This window comes from Aythya marila, assembly GCF_965140915.1.
Source record: "Aythya marila genome assembly, chromosome: 4".
Lineage (NCBI taxonomy): Eukaryota > Metazoa > Chordata > Aves > Anseriformes > Anatidae > Aythya > Aythya marila.
Window position 1 is genome coordinate 7,830,172 of NC_139045.1, and position 21,870 is coordinate 7,852,041.

General features: G+C 38.0%; 1 protein-coding gene across 5 annotated transcripts in view; it reads right to left on the bottom strand.

Annotated features, from left to right (window-relative positions):
• RAP1GDS1 (Rap1 GTPase-GDP dissociation stimulator 1) overlaps window positions 1–21,870 on the bottom strand; it is a 95,434-nt gene that overhangs the window by 22,937 nt on the left and 50,627 nt on the right. For 4 of the 5 annotated variants that reach the window (XM_082759111.1, XM_082759110.1, XM_082759113.1 and 1 more), the window contains 2 exons: window positions 18,513–18,638; window positions 3,232–3,378 (listed from right to left, as the gene is read on the bottom strand). In XM_082759111.1, the coding sequence (XP_082615237.1) occupies window positions 3,232–3,378; window positions 18,513–18,638 (273 nt within the window). The remainder of the gene's footprint in view (window positions 1–3,231; window positions 3,379–18,512; window positions 18,639–21,870) is intronic. The other variant, XM_082759112.1, reaches the window with a different exon arrangement.

The following is a 21,870-nucleotide window of genomic DNA, read 5'->3' on the forward strand; positions in this document are numbered from 1 at the left end:
GCAGGCAAAAATAATTCCAGAACATGAGCAGATGGCACAAGAACCTTACAAAGGAAATCTCAGTTTTAAAGCTTAGACAACAACGTTATGAATGGAGTTACAATTGCAAGCTGAGCGTCCAGAACTAGCACAAGATACAGGAATGCTAATTTGCTCTGGTTAGGAAAAGAAAATATTACCTGTAGCTGCGCTTTAGTTGCCATTTTTGTAAAATTCATGTGTGGTAAATGCCCTGTGCTAATTCAAAAACACGAAGCACTCTAGAATGAGTCTCTAATGTTTAAAAAAAAAAAAAAAAAAAAAAAAAGGTAGTTTATAGCTATTAAAAATAAAGTAGTCACTACTTGAAAAAGAGGGCAATTAGTAGACTGAGAATAGTGAGCTGTTTAGAATCAAATAAACAATTTATATGCCCTTTGCTCATAAAATGCTAAGAATTAGAAAATATTAGGGTGTTCACAGATAATTAAACACAACTAAACCAAATACACTGTAATCATCCTTATGGGGATAGCTAGTGCAACTTGAAGGAGCGTGAGTCATTAAAAGTGGTAAAGGAATCTTCAAAGTCCCCACCTGCAACTTTGTTTCATAGCATGCTAAGCAGGGAAAGATTAGAGAAACAATAAAACAGAAGGTAGAAGTGCTATTTCAAAGACTGAAACACTTCCTTCTCATGCTTCCAGTATTCTTTTTTATTTTTGCCCAATTTGTTTCCATAACTACAGGCAAAGCAATCTGGGGCTCTAGGATGCAATCTCATACTTCTCATCTCTCAATAAAACCAATACAGTGTTTATCTTCTTCGTAAGTAACGTGGGATTGAGTTTTTGCATGTAAATCCTGAAAATAGTATTTGTTAATCTGTGCATACAATTCACTGTCAGGGCAACCTGAGTTTGCTTCTTTAACAGGTCAGTAGAGAACTGCATTTACTCAGCATATGATCCACCTGATGCTGTGATACGTGGAAGTAAGCGCTTTTCTTGGGCTTACATTTGACACAGACTGTCGTACTGAACACATAATATGGTTTGCAGGTAGTATTTTCAGAGCAGTTCACAACCGTGCTACAGCTGTACCTATGGCTCTTAAAACAATTCTGGCAAGGCAGGCCAACTACCTGTCTCACCACGCACATGCTCCTGAGTTTTCTTCTTAAAACTCTATCTTTTTGCTTGTTTGTTTGTTTAATTCAGACTTTAATTCAGTGGTTGCCACAGCTGGAGGGCAGACTCACTGGCCACAGCAGAACTACAGGACCAGAGAATACACAGCATAGCCATGGGTGCTGGGTGCCTACAGAAAGGTCCTTTACAGAGACCACCAGGTACATGGACCGAAGGTGAGGATTTGGAAAGTCCCCAGCACTCCTCCCTGACGTGGTGGTGGGACAGAGCAGTGGTCTGCAGCCAAAATCAGGAGCTGGGATTGTTTCTCACTTCTGACACCACTTCAGTAGATCCTGCGAGCATTGCATCAGTTTGTTAGTTCGTGTGAGGTGAGAAGATGTCATTTAGCAGAGTAGAGAGCAGCTAGTGAATCCTCCTAGTTGACACTGATCTATATAACTGCTTTATTGATTGCATCAGAATAAGCTATCTTACTAGATGGGATAAGTCATTTACTCAATGTTCTTAACAGTTCAACTGTTATCTTGGAGATTTATCTTTAGTTTATCTAGGGAAGATTTGCTAGGAGCTTGGCCACTGAAGCAAAATTGATGCAGTATCTCTATACAGCTCTTTGGGACTGGTCTGTGTTGTGCTACCAAATATAGTGGATGCTTATTAGTCTTAATGCAGAGGATTGTGGCAGTTTATAGGTGAGAAAATCTATTTGCTCCAAAAAAATTAACAAATAAAGAAAATATGGAGTTAATTCTATAAAATTCAGAAAAAAATGTGACACACAGACATCAAGCAAAAAAGTTCCTGAAAACCATATGAAATAAAGGAGCTAGAAAGTTGTTATTTGGTGAAGAAGGCAGAAGTACTGTAAACAAGTATTCCTGGATAGTACTAGGAAAAGAGGAGAGAAAAAGAATGCAAGAACAAGAGAAAGAAAAGAGACATATACAGCAGTGATATTTGGAGGCAGAAAAGTAACACTAGGAGCTGAGAGCTCTGGAGAGATGGCGCAGCAAACACACAAGGAAAAGCTATACCAGAAGAGATGGTAAAGTAGTTTAAAAATTTATAAAGGTCAAAAAAAAATTAAACCTAAGGACCTTCCTCAAAAGCAGAAGAGTTTGGAAGACACAGGTTTGGGAAGTGATCACAGGATTTATCACAGGAACTGATAAATTACAATGGTAAGTAGCTAATACAGAAGCTATTTCTTCCTAAGATAAAAGACTACAAATTAGGAAATGGGCATGATCGAAGAAACAATGTGATTAGCTAACTACATTTGCAATCTGTGCCATTTCAAGCTGGGAGAACAGCCTCTATTCAGCTTTCTACATTTCTCCCCATTTTCTCAGAAATTCCAATTTAGAAAAACCTGGAACTACGTGAATGCTATAAAATGTGCCTTGGCATATTACCACACTTGCATGCAGAAGCAAGCTAGGTACTAAAATAGCAGTACATTTGTACAAGTACTGTAGAACAGTGTTTTCTTAGCCTCGGTGGTCAAGGATTTTTCACTTAAGCTACCGTCTCGCATTTTTGTCCCAGGCCCTAAACACCTCCACTTAATGTGATAAAGAACATCCGCTTATATTTTGTAGGCACAGGACACTTGGACATAAACATAAATTATTCCCCATTTATATTAGATGAAAGTAACATGGTTTTGTATACATTTCTCATGGAGAAAAATGAACTGTTTAGCGTATTTACCCCAAATTTCAACAAAAGAATGCCTGGGACAAATCAGTATTATAGTGTCACTTGATACTAAATGAAAAAGAGGACTTAATGTAACCATCTAGTTTACTTCTACAAATCTGTATTGCTTTCAGACACAAGTAAATTCTAAATGTTGACTTTAAATCTTTATGTGATTTGCTATATGGATTTGCCTCAGGAAGACAGTATTTTTGGAACATGACTTTACTGAAATGGAAAATTGTATATGTGAATGGAGTTACTTGATCTTTTTAAATAACTTAGTGTTAGTTTCCACAACATAAACCTACAGTTTAACGTTTATCTTTTTTTTTCCCCCTCTTTTGATGGGGTTGTTCTCCTGGTAGACATAAAGCAAGTTTTTGGTGTTGTTTACCATTCTCATTGCTATAGTTCATCAGCATGCCACAAAAGACAGTCAAGAGCTTCTCACTGGCTGGATCTGTCTTATTGCACAGTGACCTTATATGGTCTACTACAATATGTGCACCACCTGCATGGTCAACTGCGTTCCTGCCCTCATCTGTAAAACAAAGAGTTACATTAAAAAAAAATGAAACCAAAACCCACCATAGAGTCCCAAACATGACAGTAATTATACAAAGCAAGTTTTTTAAACAGTGAAATAATTTCTCCAGTGCTGTCGAATTCATCTGTAGAGATACTCAAGGGCCAGCTTTTAGTGCAACAGAGCTAGGAAAGTGAAAACATCTACAACAAAATGGATTAACCACTTGGCACTAATAACTTTGTACAGGAGTTTAGTTTGAGGCAGAGCCCCTGAAGCTGATAAATAATATTCTGATTCACATTGGATTACACAGAGGAAGGCACTGAGCATTTTGCAGTGCCTAGTCCATACATCCTTATGGCTTTGTGGGTCAGGTAAATTGCTCTTACTGTTATGCAGATTGAGAAATCAAAATATAGAGAATATTTGGGAGTACACCATGAGCAATGGGAAATGGGGAAAAAAATGGACAAAGCAGACCAGAGGTACTAGTTCTCAGTGACAAACTGTGTTCATGCACTCAGTCTGCCACACAGAATGTTCTTTGTACTTCCATACCTGGAATTTAATACCATGATCAGATTCTTTTTGTACGGCTAAAAGAAAAATTCACTTTGCATCAGCAACAGACTACAGTGTTCTGAGGTTTCATAAATAACACACCATAATCTCTGTATGGAACTCTGTACAACAAATCCAATTTGATTTATCAGTGTATGAATAAAGGAAAAATTGGCCTTTATTACAGTAATCAACAATACCGCTTCCTTTCCCAGCAGGCAGTCAGCAATAGACAACAGTCAATAACCTTAATTGCACGGCTTCCAAAAGGAGAGCTTTCCAAGTGAGTTACAATTGGAACCAACTCAAAAATCTGGATGAAAACAAGATCTTAAGCGGAAAAAAAATATATCACTAAAGGCAAAGTTAGAGGGGAAAAAAAAACAAACAAACAACAAAAACCAACACCCTCCCCTCCATTTCTTAACGGCCCAACAACAGATCTCCTTTTTCCTTTGGTATTCAGCACTCTTATCATACTCTTCTCTCCCCATCATGCTTGGGGGTTGAGATACTGAGGTTTCCTAATTCTACAACACGTTCAGTATGAAAACCAAGGTTACCCTCATTTATGATACAATCTTCCCCTAAGAAGCATTCCAGAGCTCTGTAATTTTCTGTAATATACCTCTTATACCCCTTGAGTTAGGGAGAGAGAGATAACTATAGTGTGTATAAAGGGGTATATGCAGGGACTTCAGATAATTTGCTGAGTGGAGTTGGAAGGGAAATTCTTGGTGGATCTTAACTATTATATTACCACAGTCACAAGCATTTTGCTGAATAACCATGAAATTAGACATGCAGAAGAGGCAAAATGTCATTGCCATGACTGTCTCCACCTCTGACCTGCTCAGGACATTAGAGGAATGTGATTCACTCCAGGTGTGTATATTTCAGTTTGAGAAATTAGACACTGGAATCTATGGCCAAACAAATTGGAACTTCGATCTTTAAGGTCCCTTCCAACCCAAGCTGTTCTATGATTCTATTAAATTCAAGGTAAGAACTTCTGTGTCAAGGATGGAGTGTGGAAAAAGGAGAAACATGAAAAAAAACACCTCTCTCATCCTTGATGCAGTGATAAACTTAGGCATAATGCTAAAATGAAAATGAAATAAAACTCTACAGCATAATATAGTAAGACAATACAGTCATTCAGATTAAGCACTTATGTTTATCAAATCAGTAGAGAAAAAATAAACTTTCCTTTAATACTCCAGCATACCGTTTTATGTTTCTTTATGTAGAACTTTTTTTTTGATTATGAGAGTTCTGCAATTACACAATTTTGTATTTGACTCACTTCTTTTGTGAGTCAAAACAAAAGAGAATCAGCGATTCTGGATTAAATAGACCAAACATCATTCTCTTATTATTATAATGGAATTAAAGTCAACAAACTAAAACCATGATAAAATTAAGCTTGAGATAAGAATCAGGTGTTGAGCTAGTTTCCATGTCTCGGTATGGAACTGCATATAAAATATGTAAACAACAAATAATGCAAAGGGTTTGGAAACAAAGGTTATAAATAAATAAATAAATAAATAAATAAAAACACACAAAAAAAGAACAGTTACAAGCCAAGTTCCTTACCTGGGTGGAATTTGGCACAACTCCACTGAAAATAACTGTGTGGTAATACCTTAGAACAACTGAAGATCTGAACTCACACATCCTTCTACTTCCATTCTCTCTCTGGTTTGTCAAAGAAGGTGTAGATCAAGAACTGCTATGTTTTAAGTACATGGTACTCTCTCACTTCTGGCGTATGATAACACTCTTACCGACAAAATATTTTTATTAGGTAGATAATCAGCTTCTACTGTACCAACAGCAAAACTAGGGAGGAAAGATTCAGCAACAAATCTCACTCCAAGAAACAGTCTGTTTGTACAGAGTACTCAAAAAGTAGGATAAAATGAACTTCAGGATTCTTCCCAGGTAGGTGGCAGGATGTAAGTGCCAGTCTTTGACAGGACTGCATAAGCTGGTAGATTGAAGTAGGAGAGAGACCTTACTTGAGTTTGTTGCTGTACCTCTTTCCCATGTTAGAGCTCACCCTGTGTAGCTGCTTTTTTGCTCAAGGCAGCTGGGTGAAGAGCAGACCTGGGCTGGCACTATAATTAGGATCTCCTGGTGCTGCCTTCATGTGCCCGAGAGGATTAACTCAGCTCGTTAGTGCAGGGCCCCAAAGAATCCTGCACCAGGTGTAGGAGGAAGGTTCTGAAGGTCCTGACCTCCCACTCCACGCTCAGGCTACGACACCCCATTGCATCCCCAAGCAAAAAGTGTATTTCTGACTCAGAGTGCTACGTGCACTTATTACGGACTCGCTTCTCCCTGCTCTGTCGCTAAGAAACAGATTTTGCACACAAGAATACTCACCGAGTTCCAAATCATTTACAGTCAAAACAAGACCACAGCATGTTGCTGTGTCTTGTTCTCAGTCCAACTATTACCTTGCAGTTCAGCAGCTCTATGAACTCCCACACTTAAAGTGCTTCCAGCCTCCCAGAAGCTGTGTTGAAGTTTTTTTTTTTTCCTGTGACCTTTTAAAATAAACATTTGCTATTCCTATGAGATCAACGTTTGAACAGTTAATAAGCATTCACATTTCTGCTTAAAAATGTTTCTCTACAGCTCACAAAGGGCAATGCTGTTGTATTATTTTTTCTAAGTACGCATGATGCCATTTAAAGATGCCAGAATGACAACAAGCCAGGAGACCAGAGGGATGTTTTTTCCTACAAAAAAATGTATAGTGAGATTTATTATTGAGTAAGTTATTATTTCCCCAATGTTATTTAGTCCAACCCTATCTCTAAGAATTAATAGTCTTTTTTTTTTTTCCCATCCTTAGTTGCTCAGTTTTGTGCAAAAATGGGTTTTAGTATGATTATCAAATGACTGTGACTGCTCACATGCACACTCTTGTCAAATTTTGCCACAGCCCAGTCACAAGTGATCTAAGGGATGCCCCAGCCAAAGAGCAAATTATTTTTAATGTGTGACTAGGGGATCTTTAAAACTCAGCCACGGGGGCAGGAGAAAGTGTCTTGCCCACCTGTTCCTCTTGAATATCACCCGGGAAGATGTGACAGCCTAAAGCCTATTTCTCTAAAGAATCTCAACCTTTCCTCACTGGTGTTTGGTTTCTTCAGGACCCATGCTTGGCTCTTCTCCAGGCTGGGACTGTTTGTCAGTGGGGTACCTGATATAAATTAGGGCCTATAGGAGTTCTCCCTTCATTTACTGCAAAAAAAAACCAACAAACTTTTCCAAGGTGAGAGGAGCTGGTGCAGCCATTTCTTCAGTCTGATCATGTCTTTGTTTGCACATTGCAAAGTATGTTTATCTTCTGTGCCTACCCTCTGCTCATGCGATTTGTCTGTTCTTCATTCAAGTATATGTTTTTGCTCCAAGAATGAAAGACCCTTAAGAAAAATATAAAGAGATGTCGCCATACAGATACGGTATGATCGATACGCGTAACTAAAATAATACGTTATGTTAGAAATTGTTTTCCTATGCATTACCATGCTTTCAGGTATCTGACAGAGCTGCAGCAATTCAGATGCAGTTTGAGAGTCTGAACTTGTACTCCCAGAACTCTTAATGTCATGAATTTTGAATAGCTTCAATTTGCTTTTCCCAAGATGTGTTTGCATCATTTTCCCTTGAGCTTTCTTCCCTGGTTTACTAAACCTTAAAACTAACTACTGGATACTAAAAGATAACAGGAAAAAAAAAAACAAACAACACACCATAAACAAACCTACAGCTTAAAACATGAAAACATGTAAACCATGAGCTATATACAGCTAATGAGTTATTTCTAAAATACACACACTGGTACTTTGATGTTTGTCACTACTCTGAGGCAATTATTTCTGTAAACACAGTGACATCAGGCAAAGGCCTCTGCCATAATACAGACAGATATCAGAAAATATTTTTGCAAGTAGCTCATCTAAATGCTCTTTTATCTAAACCCTAAATAGCTTGCTGCTTTTGTATTGGCCTATTTTAATATTAAATTTATTAAATTAAGTAAAAGCACAGAAAATTATGTTCGGTGTCGTTATGTACTGAAAGGCTGTGTGAAAGCTTGTTCATTTTTTCCTCATAAAATAAGGTAAGATATGAATACTCCGTATTACCTTTGCCTCTTACACCTTTACATCATGAATGACCACAGTGCCATTACTTTCCAAACAGTTATTTCCCAAATCTTTGTTACCATATCTCCATTCTGAAATCCAAAATTTATGATTCACAATAGTATTTCAAATATAATGGCATTTCTCTTATATTGTTCTGCAGACTTGAAACACAGAAAATAGATTTAACTTTTTAAAAGTACCAAAAATCACAAATTAGCAAGCTATTATAATATTCACTGTAAATGTAGGCTTCAAAAATACACCTATATCTCAGATAATCAGCTAGAAAACTATTTGACAGCATTTCTTAAAAATCATCTTTTGGGCTAAACAAATATATGTTTTGACATAAACAAATTTTAGGATTTGTTTTCTGAAATGTTTTGGTTTCGTCTTGCAACTGGAAACCTGAATCCTCTCTTCTCCAGTTCATGTGCTCCAAAAGTTTATTGGCATAAATAGTTGCACTGGGTTAAGCGGTGCAACTTGGTGAGGGAAAGCACCATGTGTTAGATAAAGGTCCCTGATCTGCATAGACCAAGCTCCCTGTAGAGTAGCTTTGGGGTGACATGGAAAATATTACTTTTATTTTAAGCATTAATTTTCAAATTATTTTCCTCTGCAATTGGGTGTAATGATCAAATTATTTAAATTTTATACTGCTATTTGCACTGAAGTGCTTCACCTTTATTGCATTTGGCTCCAATCTTTGTGACCAAAATATTGCTTAGACTGGACCAGTATTTTATGGAGAATATATATATATATATTTTTTTAAAGATAAATTAATTTGCAGTAGCCCAAGGAAGGGGAAAAAAAAAGAGTTCTACATGCTCTATTTTTTAAATTTCTTCTTCTATTTTTTTTTTTAAATTTTAATTTTATTTTTATTTTTTAATTAGGGCCTATTTGCATGTCTTTTCTTACTGTACATCTGTTCCTGGTGCTTAGTCTTTACCTGAAGTCATAATCTTCTGTGTCATCAAACTAGCAGCTGCAGAGGAAGTTATGATGTGACACTCAGAATACTGTGACTACATATGAGGAAAAAGCAGCAGGAGTAGAACTTCAAAGGAAGAGAGGCCCTGCTTCCATGTTCTCTTGCTCTTACTCTTTTTTCCTTTTCAATAAGAAAATAGAAGAAATTATCAGAACAAAACTGTTAAATTTTAGGGGCAAAGCCGTACCTAATGCAAACCCCATTTTCTACGTAGACGTTAGGAAAAAAACATTATCACTTGTGTTAAGTAGAAGTTTACTATTTTTTTTTTCTATGTGAACACTGTAAAGGTGAAACTTTTAATGCAATGCTAACATTCAATTTTAATACTTGACCCTGTTTATTTTGAATCTGTTTGTTTATGCTTTTTAAAGCAGTGGATTCTGGACCCTGTAAATTCTTTGACTGCAGGACTACAGCTACAACCCTGTTGCAGAACAGAGAGCAGCATTACATTGACCTTATTTTTTCAAGGAAAGCAAGCTTCATGTAATTATATTGCATTGTTGTTACTGTTTGCTGCTTTTTCCATATCTTCTGTGCACTTGTGTAAAAGCAACAGGGCATAGCAATGCTGTACTTTGAGATTCATTTTTTAAGGATTTGAAAGATCAAATTGATTTGGGATTGCTCTGTCTTGTTCTGAAATTCCTTTCCCTTTATTTAATTCCTTCAGGAATTAGTAGAATTTGGTTACCAGAAGTACAATTTTGTTATAATTGCTTACTGGTTAAAAATCAACCAGTATAGCCCTAAATTTTTTTCCTTTATGAAGAAAAAAATCATCTTGAATTAGTCATGCTTGCTGCAAAGATATGTAGAACAGTCTTGTAATTGGTCAATCTTATATTGCTGCTATCTATCCCTGGCCCTAACTCCAGCTTCACTGAGGGTATTGTCTCAGAATTGATTGCTAAAATAGCTTAAGAGTAAACTAGAAATGCAAAAAGAAAGCTGTCTTTTAATATCATGTCTTCAAGGACTGAAAATAGTATTGGTCTTTCTGGATATAACTGTTTCCAGCATATTTGCTGGGTAATAAAAACTGAAGCAGCAGCATACAGGCCTGGAGGCTGCTACCTGACACACAGCTTCGAAAACCTGGTTCAGTTTGGGCAATGCACTGACAGATGATGGATGAAAAGTCTACTAAAAATGAACTGCCAGGTGCTCAATAGCACTTACTCAACTAGTTTATTCCAGCAAATAACTTTTTAAAATTTTGTATCCATACGGAGATCTAGCAGTACTTTTAGAAGACTCCTTATAATACGTTAAATGAATGGACCATAGGATATCAATACTAACAAGCCTTCATCTTTCCTGTGGAATATCACAGGATTTCTTTTGTCTACAGGTTCAGGAGTGTGGCTGAGCATTTGAAGGGACAGGTAAATGTGCCAATAACACAGTGTCCCTAATGTTCCACTGGTGCAACAACCAAATGCAAGCCAGTTCAAATCCTTGATTTAATTTAATTAAAAAAAAAAAAAAAAAAAAAAAAAAAGCTCGATTTTCATATTCCTCTTCTGTCAGATAGATACAAGAAAAACCATGTGTTTCTGATTTCAGACAAAAGAATGGTGATTAATTTATTGTTCAAGGCTTTTCAATACTTCTCTTCCAGTCAAATTCTGCTAGTGAGCCTGAGATTTTGATGTAACAGAAGAAACATTTTTTTTTTCAGCAACAAGACATAAAATACTACTAGTCACAGTATTGGCAAGCAATTTGTCCTGAGTCCCAATGAGATTTTAAGGTGTAGTAATTTCTACGAGTAAATTGTACTAAAATAAAAAAAGACAGAAAGAAACCAAGCAGTATGAAAAATTTCTAGCAGATAGGCAAAAGACAGGCAAAGGCCCTGAGTGCTGAATGCAGCACTTCCCTCTGCCTTCCTTTCCACATTTAATGCTTACAGCAGATTCCTCAGCTGATTTTATAACTCTGTGCAACTCCAGAGTCATTTCATTGCAGCCAAACAATTTTTTCTAGGATTATGAGAACGTAAGTCAGAACTGAAGCCAACCTATGCTTTTTGTTTCATACAGCATGAAATAAATCATGGAATCCAATTATACAATAACGCATCAGGCAGTTTTTCTACACCAGTAGGTAGGGATTCATAGCATCTCATGATATTAACAGAATAAATCTGCATGCATCAATTAATTTAGATTTTTTACTCCAGGGCCTTGGATGCAATGATGTCTCTCAGCTTCATTTGCCCAAGAACAAGGGTGTTCTTGGTCGCAGGCTGGTGCAAGGCAGAGGCCTTCTGCTGGGTGCTGCTGAAAGGAGCTTGGCAAGGTGCTTGGCCTGGCATTGTGCAAGGAGCAGTACTGAGAGCTGAAGCTTGAAGGAGCTCTGGTTCTCCCACAAAGCAGCTAGAGAAGCAAGCTCAGAAAGCATGTGGCCCACGGGGATTTGGAATAGGTTGGGAGAAGCCCAAGAGGCAAGAAGCGAAACCAAACAAAAAAAATCCCACACCATAAAGCGTATTTGCAGATCCTACTAAGCCCTGGGAAGAAAGAGAATTACTCAGAGAAGTAACAAGTGGCCCTTGAAACTGGGAAAGGCTGGGAGGGAGTCTTGGGTGTGAGGCCAGTGTGATCCTTGCCGCACAGCACGAAGCCCCAGGGAGCAGCTTCTGGCCTTCTGAAGCAGCTTCAAGAAGCAGTGTGTGGGCTGGTGACAGTCTGAGGACTGCCTGCACGAGGAGCTGACCAGCAGGAGATGCTTGTGTCTCAAGGGATGAGACTTGGGAAAGGCCACTACAGTTTTGGTTTAGGAAATCGTTTACCTCCTTAGCAGAAGGCAGCCCCCTGATTTGACTTAAGGGCAAGCAGCAACGTGCTACGACCGCAGAACAGCCCGTACTAAGAGGCCAGGTGTCAAGGTGTCTTTGATAAATCAGCCGGACACTGTCTCAGGGAACTGAATCTTTTTCAGAGATGTGAATGCTGCTGTAGACAGGGCAATTAAGGCACCCACCCTGATTCCTCAGGCCATTCGGCTGGCTGGACAGCTATGCAGATGGTCAGCAGTCTCAGTACCAACGGGGCTCAAAGACCAACTTTCTATTGGTCTTTCTACTTCCTTTCTACTTTTGTTCTTTCTACTTACTGAATTAAAACACAATGTTAAAAGGAGAAGAATGACGTCTGTAAGCTTAGCAAAAACAAGCAAACAAACTCTTACTTCCCAATTACAAATACACAACGCTTAGCAAAGATGCTAATACATCCTTTCTTCTGTTTCCCATGGTAATTCAGCTGATGTTTTCTGCTATTGCTAATTTAGTGACAGTTGATATTTCTGGTCAAATAATGCCTACTTTTCTAACATAGAATAAACTAGACTCTTTGGCCATATGTAGACACTCAACTAATAAACTGTTTTCTGCGGTACTTGCTATGGAAACACCTTCTATCCTTTTTTTTTAGGTGCCTCTGAGCTTGTTGGAGTATGAGTAATAGACAAACTTCACAGTTGGTGAATAAACTGCTGGAGGGAGGTAAAGGTAAGGAATTGGAAAAAATCTACTGTATTTTTTTTTTTCCCATGTGGACTGTTGTTATATTTTGGCTTAACTCGTGAGAATTTTGTTACTTGTTCTAATAGGGTCAAATATTGAATAAATATAGAACATAAATTTGGAAAGAGTAATAGTCTGAGAATGAGAATTCATGTTTTTCTTATCACCTCTCAAACAGCTCTTTCCAATGGTCTAGGAAGATTCTCTCATTCTGATTCCATTTTGGCCAGCCATAAGATATGATATTGTTTAATGGCTTCCTAAGAACATTCATGATTAATCACTGATAAGTACCAAATATTACTGTGAAAATACGTGTTGGCATGCATATGGTATACTTAGTTTTTAGCTGATGCAATGCTTGTACTGCTGAGGCTTGGAAAAAATACTGCATTATTGTGTACTCTTAACTTAAAAATGGTGTAGTTTTCCAAGACTCAGACATGCCTTACAGAGGACAGATCTAGAGGCAACACAGTATTGCTGTGCAATGAAAAGCGGAGTTTTAAATCTCTGTAAGCTGCTCTAAACAATCAGTTTTCAAGCAACGAGTTAAAGCCTCTGGTCTTAATTTCATGACCAGCTAAGTAGCTGGTATTTGCATTTGGTAGGACCTAGTACAAAGAAAAGTGAAAGACTGTGCTATGATGCTGCCTGGCTGCATGAATCAGGGTGACCTTCATAAAATGATTAGCCAGTACTGTGCCACTATCAACACCAGTTGTGTTCTAGGATTCTGCTGTTTTTCCATATGGTACGGGGAAAGGTTATGCCATTTTCTGAAGAAAAATGAATTTGATTTGTTTCCAGTACGTTTAATTGTTAAGTGACTGGTTTTCAGCTGCTTTGGATCCTGAAATTATTTTTGTCTCCTGAAAGATATATGTAACTCTATAATTAAGTAGTTTCTTATTTTTTGTACATAGTCTTCCTTCTGAAAGAAGTCTGTACATCCTTATAGGATGGGCAGCTGAGTATACAGAATTTATTGTACATATAAGTTCTTTTTAACTCAGGTGGTATAATGTTCATGTTTTGGTGTTAACGGTGGGACCAAGACAGATATGGATCTATGTGAAAGGCCATACAGGTGAAATACATCAAGGAGTCTTGCCATCAATACAGTAAGACCGGGTAGATAACAAAGAAATGTATGGCTTGGGAAATGAGAAAAGGATCCAGTAATTTTCCTGCAGAAAAGGAAGATAAGCAGCTGTCAGCTTTACAGAACAAGTTGGCATTTTTAGTTTCTTTCCAATTCCATAGCTGTTTATATCATGAAGTGTGTTTGTTGAGAACATGAGCTCATGCTGGAGGTTTCATGGAGAAACAAAGGTCTGAATGGGCACAAACAGTAATTGCTCTGAGATTCCCTGAAGAGGTCTTGAAGCTCTACCATTAATATGAATTTTTTGGAAGGGCAGAATGGGAAATTTTCCATTTCCCTTTTAAGGTATACGGAGAGCTTATTTCACTTTGAAAGCTTTCAGAATATTTGGATGCTTTGAACAGCAAGGAGGAGTTATTTCATAGTGGGTAAGAGCTTAATCCAGTGTCAGCTGAAGTCACTCTGAATGTCTCCCTTTGGTCTGCATGAATCAGGCTCTAAATATCTCAGCTTTTTGCCTCCTCTTATAATTATTGCTTTTATAGTATGATTACAGTAGCTTCTACAGTGTGCTTAACGTTGAATAAGAACACAGGAAAATAGTTCGTCCACCAGTAAATTCAGAACTGAAGTGTGTAGTAACTATCTGTGGAAAGATCACTGAGATTGAGATAGCATGCGTACCACAAACTTAATAATAAAATATTGTGAGGTTATCATCTGCAAAGGAAATATTGCTGTTTTAATGTAGCATGAACATTCTTGACTAGAATGCATCTGGTTGGCCTGATTTATCATCTACAAAAACTGCACTGGTGTGTGGTATATAAAAGTAGGCTACAGAGCCAGGCTTTTGTTTCTCCTGTGGATCTTGCAAGAAGGCAATCCTAATTCACAAACTGTGAGCTCAGTCTCCCTTTCCCCAAGCACTCAACCTGCCACGTGAGTCAAGTCAACAGAGTTTTCCTAGATTTGTGGGAAAGAAGCCAGCAGAGCTGATGCGTGTTTTAGCCATCAGGCTGCTCACAAAGTGATCACAAGCTGCAACTGGGAAATGCTGTTCTTTATCTTAATATCCTAACCGCCAGAGCTGATGGCAGCAAATCACTTTTAGGCTTTATCTGCAGCTGAATTAACCATTATGCTCTGAGTTACGACATTGCTTTTTGTAGCAAGAACCATGCTATGTTAAACAACCTTTCCCAAACAATAGGGATGAGGTCTGAATGCTGCATGTGGAACCGAGATGCAGGGGGAACTCAGAAGACTTTTGGAGGTATGCCCTATGAATCTGTAACACCTGTACATCTGTAAGAGCCTCAAATGAACAAACTTATTGAAGAAGCAGCACTAGTGAAAATGGCATGGGGTTTTGGAAAGGAGAAAAGTAGAAAGGTAGCTATGATTTATTTCATGGGGAAAGAGTGGCAAACCGACTAGAAAGCTGGGTCTTATGGGCTGACTGGACAATATCTAAGAATTTAGCTTTGCTTGTACGCAAAAAAAAAGTAACTGGTGGTTAGAAGGAATGAGTGGGCTAGGATCTTTGCACCTAGTAATGTAGTTCGGGCATAATTCTGTTCCTGAGCAACGCTATGGAATCCGCTGTCTGGGGATACAGAAGAACAAGTGCCTGCGTTCAGTACATCATGTAGATAAAGTGTGAGAGAAAGCAGGATGGAGAACAGAGAGATCACATCTCTGTTTCTTTGCTTGGAACTTTCTGTTATGACTGAAATTTGGGGGACGAGGTGTATGTGGCATTATTAGATAAAGCAGGCAGAGCACTTACAGGCTGTACAGGAACACACAGTGATGTATCTGTTCTTAAATCGTAGGACAGCACTGAACAGTTTGCATACTGTGATTGTTCCTGACTTAAAATCTTTTTGGCTGCCTCAATTGTTTCTTTTATCTCTGCATATAGGAGAAAGGCTGGGAGACTAGAAGCCTTACCAGTACTAACAAAGCTTCCTTCTACTGTGCTTCGTAATTACGTTTTCCCGTATTCTTGGTGTTCAGAGGCTCACATAAAGCAGATCTCTTCACAACATTAATGCCTTAAAAAGTGCGCTCTCAAGACTGCTTGGAATAAATGTGACCTATTTTCCCTCTTTAACTGTTTACAAAATGCATTTAATTACCTGTGTTTTCTTCCCTGCTCAAACAGTTTATTCTGTATAATTTTAGGGGGCTAACACTGTCCACACATACCTCAAATTCAATGGAGAAGAGAATCTGTCAATAAGTCAACAGGTTTCCATTTCACATTTTCTGTGAGGAGGTGCATCTATTCAGTAAGGTCTCTGGTCAGCATGTGCCTAATTCCCCTTTTTCTTTGTGGAAGCATACTAAACCTCTTCTAGCACTGGGATTTAGCGGTGAATTACCTTTTCTGCAGCGGGAACATTGCAGGAGTTGTCCCTTATGTGGTTATGTGGAAGTGGCCTTGCCTTCATGAAGAAACTCAGGCATCTGTGATCTCTGAGAAACCAGTGCCATTTCCATTTTATCAAGAGAAAAGTATCAGGGAATTGTCCTCCTCTGGAAGGGCACTTTTTTGGGTCCCCATAGGAAAAATAGCCCACAGCTTCCATCCTGCTCTGTGCAGACTTTCCTCTAAAATAAAGACCTGATTAGCTCCTTGTCACAAAAAGTGTCACTGAACAAAATGACATGCTTGCTTGGATGAAATACAAGATAACTGGGGCCTTCAATACACAGGAATGCTCCTATGTGGGCTTCATTTCAGAATTTCAGCCTAACACTGATTTAGGACCTAAGGGCCTTCTTCATTACTGCACGCATTGTAGAAGTTGTAGGGCAGTAGACATGAAAAATCAGTTGTGTATATTGTAGAATAGAATTCCTGAGGTATTCCACGTTTCCATGAGAGCCCCATTTATCAGAGGGGTAACACATGCTTTTGTCTCAGTTGAGAAGAAAAAGACTATCTGTACATAACAATGTCTGTGATTAGAAATACTGTCCTCTACACCTTGTCTTTGTTATCCTTTAAAGCTCTTTGTTATGGAAAAATCATTTCAATATAAGTAAATAAGTCATAAATGAGAATAAACTCAATTTTATAATAATAAACACATTGAAAGTATTCATCTTCTATCAGATCCCAGGATAGGTTATAACTACAGAATCATTACTCTTTAAGATAACAAACAAAACAAAGCAAAATGGGGTGGATGTAATAAATAAGCACTGCAAATAGCCTCTTCCGCTTAAATCTAGGATGCTAGTCTTGATTTTTGTGATGTCTTATTACACTTTATTCATTATTCTCATTTAAATACACAGGGAAGGTAGCAACTGTCCTCCTGCAGGAGCACAGCAACACATGACATACAGAACACATCACTGTGCACTGTAGATTTTAACAGCATCTGTTTTGTTCCATGGAAGAGCATAACGAGGCTTTCACAAGTACAGCAAAGAGCATCACAGGTACAGCTTTCCCCTACTGTGTAAATCCTGCACTGTAAAAGCCAGCGTCAGCAGTCCCCAATACCTGATTCTTTGAAACCAGTATTCACGTGGCTTTATTGTATTTCATGAAACATGTGGGTTGAACAGGAATGATATGAAGAGTTATGTAGGTTTTACTAATATGAAATAAACCAGTGCCACCTGGGACTGAGGTTTACATCATATATGACCCTGAAATAAAATTTAGTAAGTAAATTGTTAGGGAAAGCTCAACAGCTTCGTCTTGAAGTTTCCATGGGGAAGCAGGTGTTCAGTTGATTGGTCACCTTAAATAAAACCCTAAATGAAAGAATTAAACATTATCATCCTCAAGCAGTAGCTGTCTGTAAATGGAAATGCCAGCAGAAAAAATCTGATTAACATCCCTGAGGTCAAAGACAAAGTAATTTAAAACAACATAAAATGCAAATTTCCAAACTAGCTTGAAAAATGTATTAAGGAACAGCCTACTAAAAATTTATTTTTTAAAACAGACAGTAATTCACAATAGTAAAAACTTTTAGTAAAGGCAAAATATACCCCAAAGAAAATCTCATGCCATATGAAATAAGACATTAAGTCTGAAGATACTAAAGTCCTTATGCAATTTCAGTTCATTTCCCATCTGCAGACATCCATAGGCTTCTAATTGCTTCATATGAGTATAAAGACATGGAGTCACAGGTGCATTTCAATTTGCTAATGCCTGACACTGCAATATTTATTGTGGCCAAAAAAAAACCTAAAAAGTAAACAACCCGAAATCTGGACTATCAAAAATATCAGTATGTAATCTTGGTGCAATTGATTGGCCACTTCAGAATTTTGAGAATCAGCAACATAGTTTAGGCATCCCTCTCACCCACATATGTAGCTCTGCACATCTTTGAGACTGGTTAAGATATAAATATTCCCTTCTAACTACTCCCCTTTGACTCTATTAGAGAATAATTAGCCATTCAGGACACTGTATATGTAGCACCTCGTCTTTAAAAAAATAGTTCATTATGTTTAAAAAAAGACAAAACAAACCACTGAAGCCCACAAATCTCTTCTAATATTATGTCCAATTGTACTACAATATTTTAACAGTTTTTTTTTATTCTTTCTGTCACAAAAGCATAATGCAAGTGTGATGCACAAGTGTCCATGCAATCAGAATAGCTGCGTGTGGCAAATAAAAGTCAAGAAAAGTGGAAAATAACCCCCAGGACACAATGTACAAATACCAAAACATTCCCTTCCCTCCTACAAGTGTGTCTACAAAAGTTGGCATATTTCAACACTTACGGCTATCGTAGCATATATTGCCCAGGGCACGTCCTGTTTGAAGCAATACTTCCTGGTCTTTGCAGTTTAACAGCTGCACCAAAGGAGGGATCAACCCAGCATCCACACATGGGTTCCGCATAAATTCTGCAAAAAAAGGAAAAGCCTGTTAAAGAAAGCCTGCTATTTTCAGTTTCCTCCATTCTAGTTACACTGGCATCGCAACTGGGCCTTTTGTAAGAATAAACGTATGCATGGACAAACAATGTAAGTTTGCATGCAGGTTTTTAGAGAACAAGCCCAAGGTCAGGATTTGGGCTTATGTTCTTCCCATTACTTGTTAATTTAGAAGGAATTAAGAGTATTTAATTGACTTCCATGGAAACTAATTTAACAGAGATCAGACTGAGCATGTTTTCAGAATCGTAAAAAATGCTGAAAAGAGCAAGTGAATTCACAACCTTTTTCTCCACTTGAACAAACATAAATTAAACTACTGAATTACACAAGAGATGACCTAAAACTGGTACTCATACTCCCAAAATAAGCAGCACTTTTTAACCTTCTCTTTCCATAATTAGAACTCCTAAAAAGCTTTTGCTTTAGAAAAAAAATAAAAGAGAAGTAAACAAAGCCAAGTAACAGGGTCTTTATTTGGAAGGTAAGGAATGAGAAGTACGAGAGGGATTATGTGAGACCTGTGCCTTTCCACAGTCTAACTGATCCCCACCATGGGAGGAAAGTTAGAGGTCCCATCCACTGGGAAACTCTCTACCCTTCTGTCCTTTTTTCCTGCTATGTCCCTTGGTGATAGGGAACCAAAGTATTTCTCTTACATCTCTGCAAGTCATAGGGAGAGAATTATCCTGGTGCCAGAGAGATGAAGCACTGTTCTCCAGGAGGATCTGTAGTTAGGCACTGCGCTGTTCATCTCACAAGGGAAGTTTACAGGGGCATCCACTGAGACACCAGTAGTATGAACTTGATAGTTTACTACGGGGCAACATCAGAGATCAGATTTTGGTTTTGTTCTTTTTTTTTTTTAACTCTTGGTCTGTGAGAGGAAATGGTAACTTGTTCTAGAGGTAGAGGTCTCAGTCTGTGCTGTTGTATGTTTGGGGTCTTGCTCATGTGGTGAGAAAGGGTAAGAAACCTTTTTTCCACACACCCTCTTATGTGGAGTGAACAGAAGCTTTCAGCCTCCCATTCAGCAAAAAAAAATAAAAAAAAAAATTAGGCAATATGCTGAGCAAGCCTGTATTTATCAAGGTCATGTAAGGATAAGAAGTAAAAGAAGTGGTGCCATACATAGCAAAACTGATCTGTTAGACAGCAACAAAAATGTGGTAACTGCAACTATATTTGCACAGAAGTAATAGCAGAAAAGGAAAGTAACCAATAACAGAGACATTCAGAAGGTTTCCACTAACCTGGAGGGGAAATGAAGCAGATCCTTTGAAGAAAACACTGAAGAATCACTTAAAAAGTTAGGAGAAGCACTGAAGGACAGAGCACCATAAATGAGTGGAAGACAAGATTTCAACAGAGACATTTAATTGTGTTGTGGTATTATAGACTGCAAAGATGTTTTTCTCATTCCTAAATCTAGCAAAGAAGAAGAGACTGAAGACCTCAGAAGAGGATTTAAAAGGTGAGGAGAGAAACTCCAGGTAGCAAATGCATCTGAGCCTTCAGTAGGCCCATAGCTGAAAGAGAAATGGCTGTAGCTGGTGAGACTAGAGTGACTCAAGTGTTTTTTGTCTGTTTGGATTTTTAAGATACGTGAGACTAACATATAGTATTAGGAAAAGGAAGAGTCATGTGAGCTGGAGAGGTGAAATTGAGCAAGGGCACAAAGTGATGAAAAGGAAGAAATATGATAAAGAAATGAAATATCTGGTAAAGTCCAGATTCAGTGTCAGAGGCATTACTCCCAGCTCTGCCAGAGCTGCATGGCAAGACCACAGGGAAATAATTTCAATTGCCTGTGTTTAATGCCTACTATCTGTATGATGTCAATAATGCAAATTTCTCAAAGTGCCCTGAAGCTTGTTGAAAAAAGATGCAATATAAACATGAAACAGTTGCATTCTTATGTAAGAGGACAAAGAAAATCATGGAATTCAAATGAGGTGTTCCCTATTACGCTGCTTAAGCAACTATTTCAACAGAGAGAGAACCCAAAGAGGAACACCCCAGCTCATCTCAGTCCTGAAAGTGGTAGGCACCTTGAAACACTTCTGAATACTTTCGCATTAACCTTAGCTGCCAGAGGTTCTAGTTGTGCCTACTAATTAACTCCAAGAAAAAGACAAAAGCTATTTTGCATGATGAACCAGGTAAAATGCCAGCTGTTCTGAAGAGCGTGCTCATAACAGCAATTTAAAACCTGGCAGGGAGAAGGGAAAAATTAAAAACTATTCAGAGGTTTCATTTATTAATTCAGAGTGAAAGATACTGGCTAAAATGCTCTATAGAGAATCTTTCAGGAAACAATGCATCGTAATCAGTGAAACTACTGTGAACATTGCTTTGATTCCTAGCTCCTACTTTAGAAGGGAGGATTAAATGAGCTTGAAGATGCACAGTCAACTGGAATAGTCTAAATATATTTATGCATTTATTAAGTATGGAAGAACATGTGACAGGGCTGCACGAATCTCCCTCATTCTGAAACATTTCTAAGTTTAAATTTCCGTGTTTACATTTTTACAGGTTATTTATCTAAAAACTTATAAACTAACAAAGTGTATCTTCTTATCTTGGTAATGCTTCTGAACATTCCTGTATATATATATATATATATATATATATATATATATATATATCCTTGTCTCAAAAACAGAAAATTGGTGGAAGAGGTTACAGAGAGGCTATCAGTAAGAAGCTGTAGTATTGTGATTCCATGGAAAAGGTGGGAAAGGAATGTGGAAACAATCAGCAGTAATGTAGGCCCTTCTCTGAAGAGACACCAGCATGAGAATTCAGTACTGCTTGTGCACAGCAGGTAAGGGGCATCCTTCTTTTCTCTGCCTTGCCCCCAGGGAAGGAAAGTACGAAACGCTATCAGTGCTTCTTTGGCTGGTAGAGCAGCAAGTTAAGGAGTGAGGAAAGTCAGCCACAAACCTCCTCTGCCCTCCTTGAAGGGTTTGCCAGTATCCCCTGCCTGCAAAAATTAGGCCATTCTTGTGTGCTTACGGTATGCAGGGTACTGGGTGAGCTCTAAGATAATTATTTCTGAAGAAAAAAATAAGTAGTTTTAGATTATCTTCCACATTATATGACTGCATGTTTATAATGCATATGAAAATGGACCACTGATTCTCATTTGGGATCTTGTGCTCTTATTCTAACACTTACAGTGCTCTTCAGGTGGGAA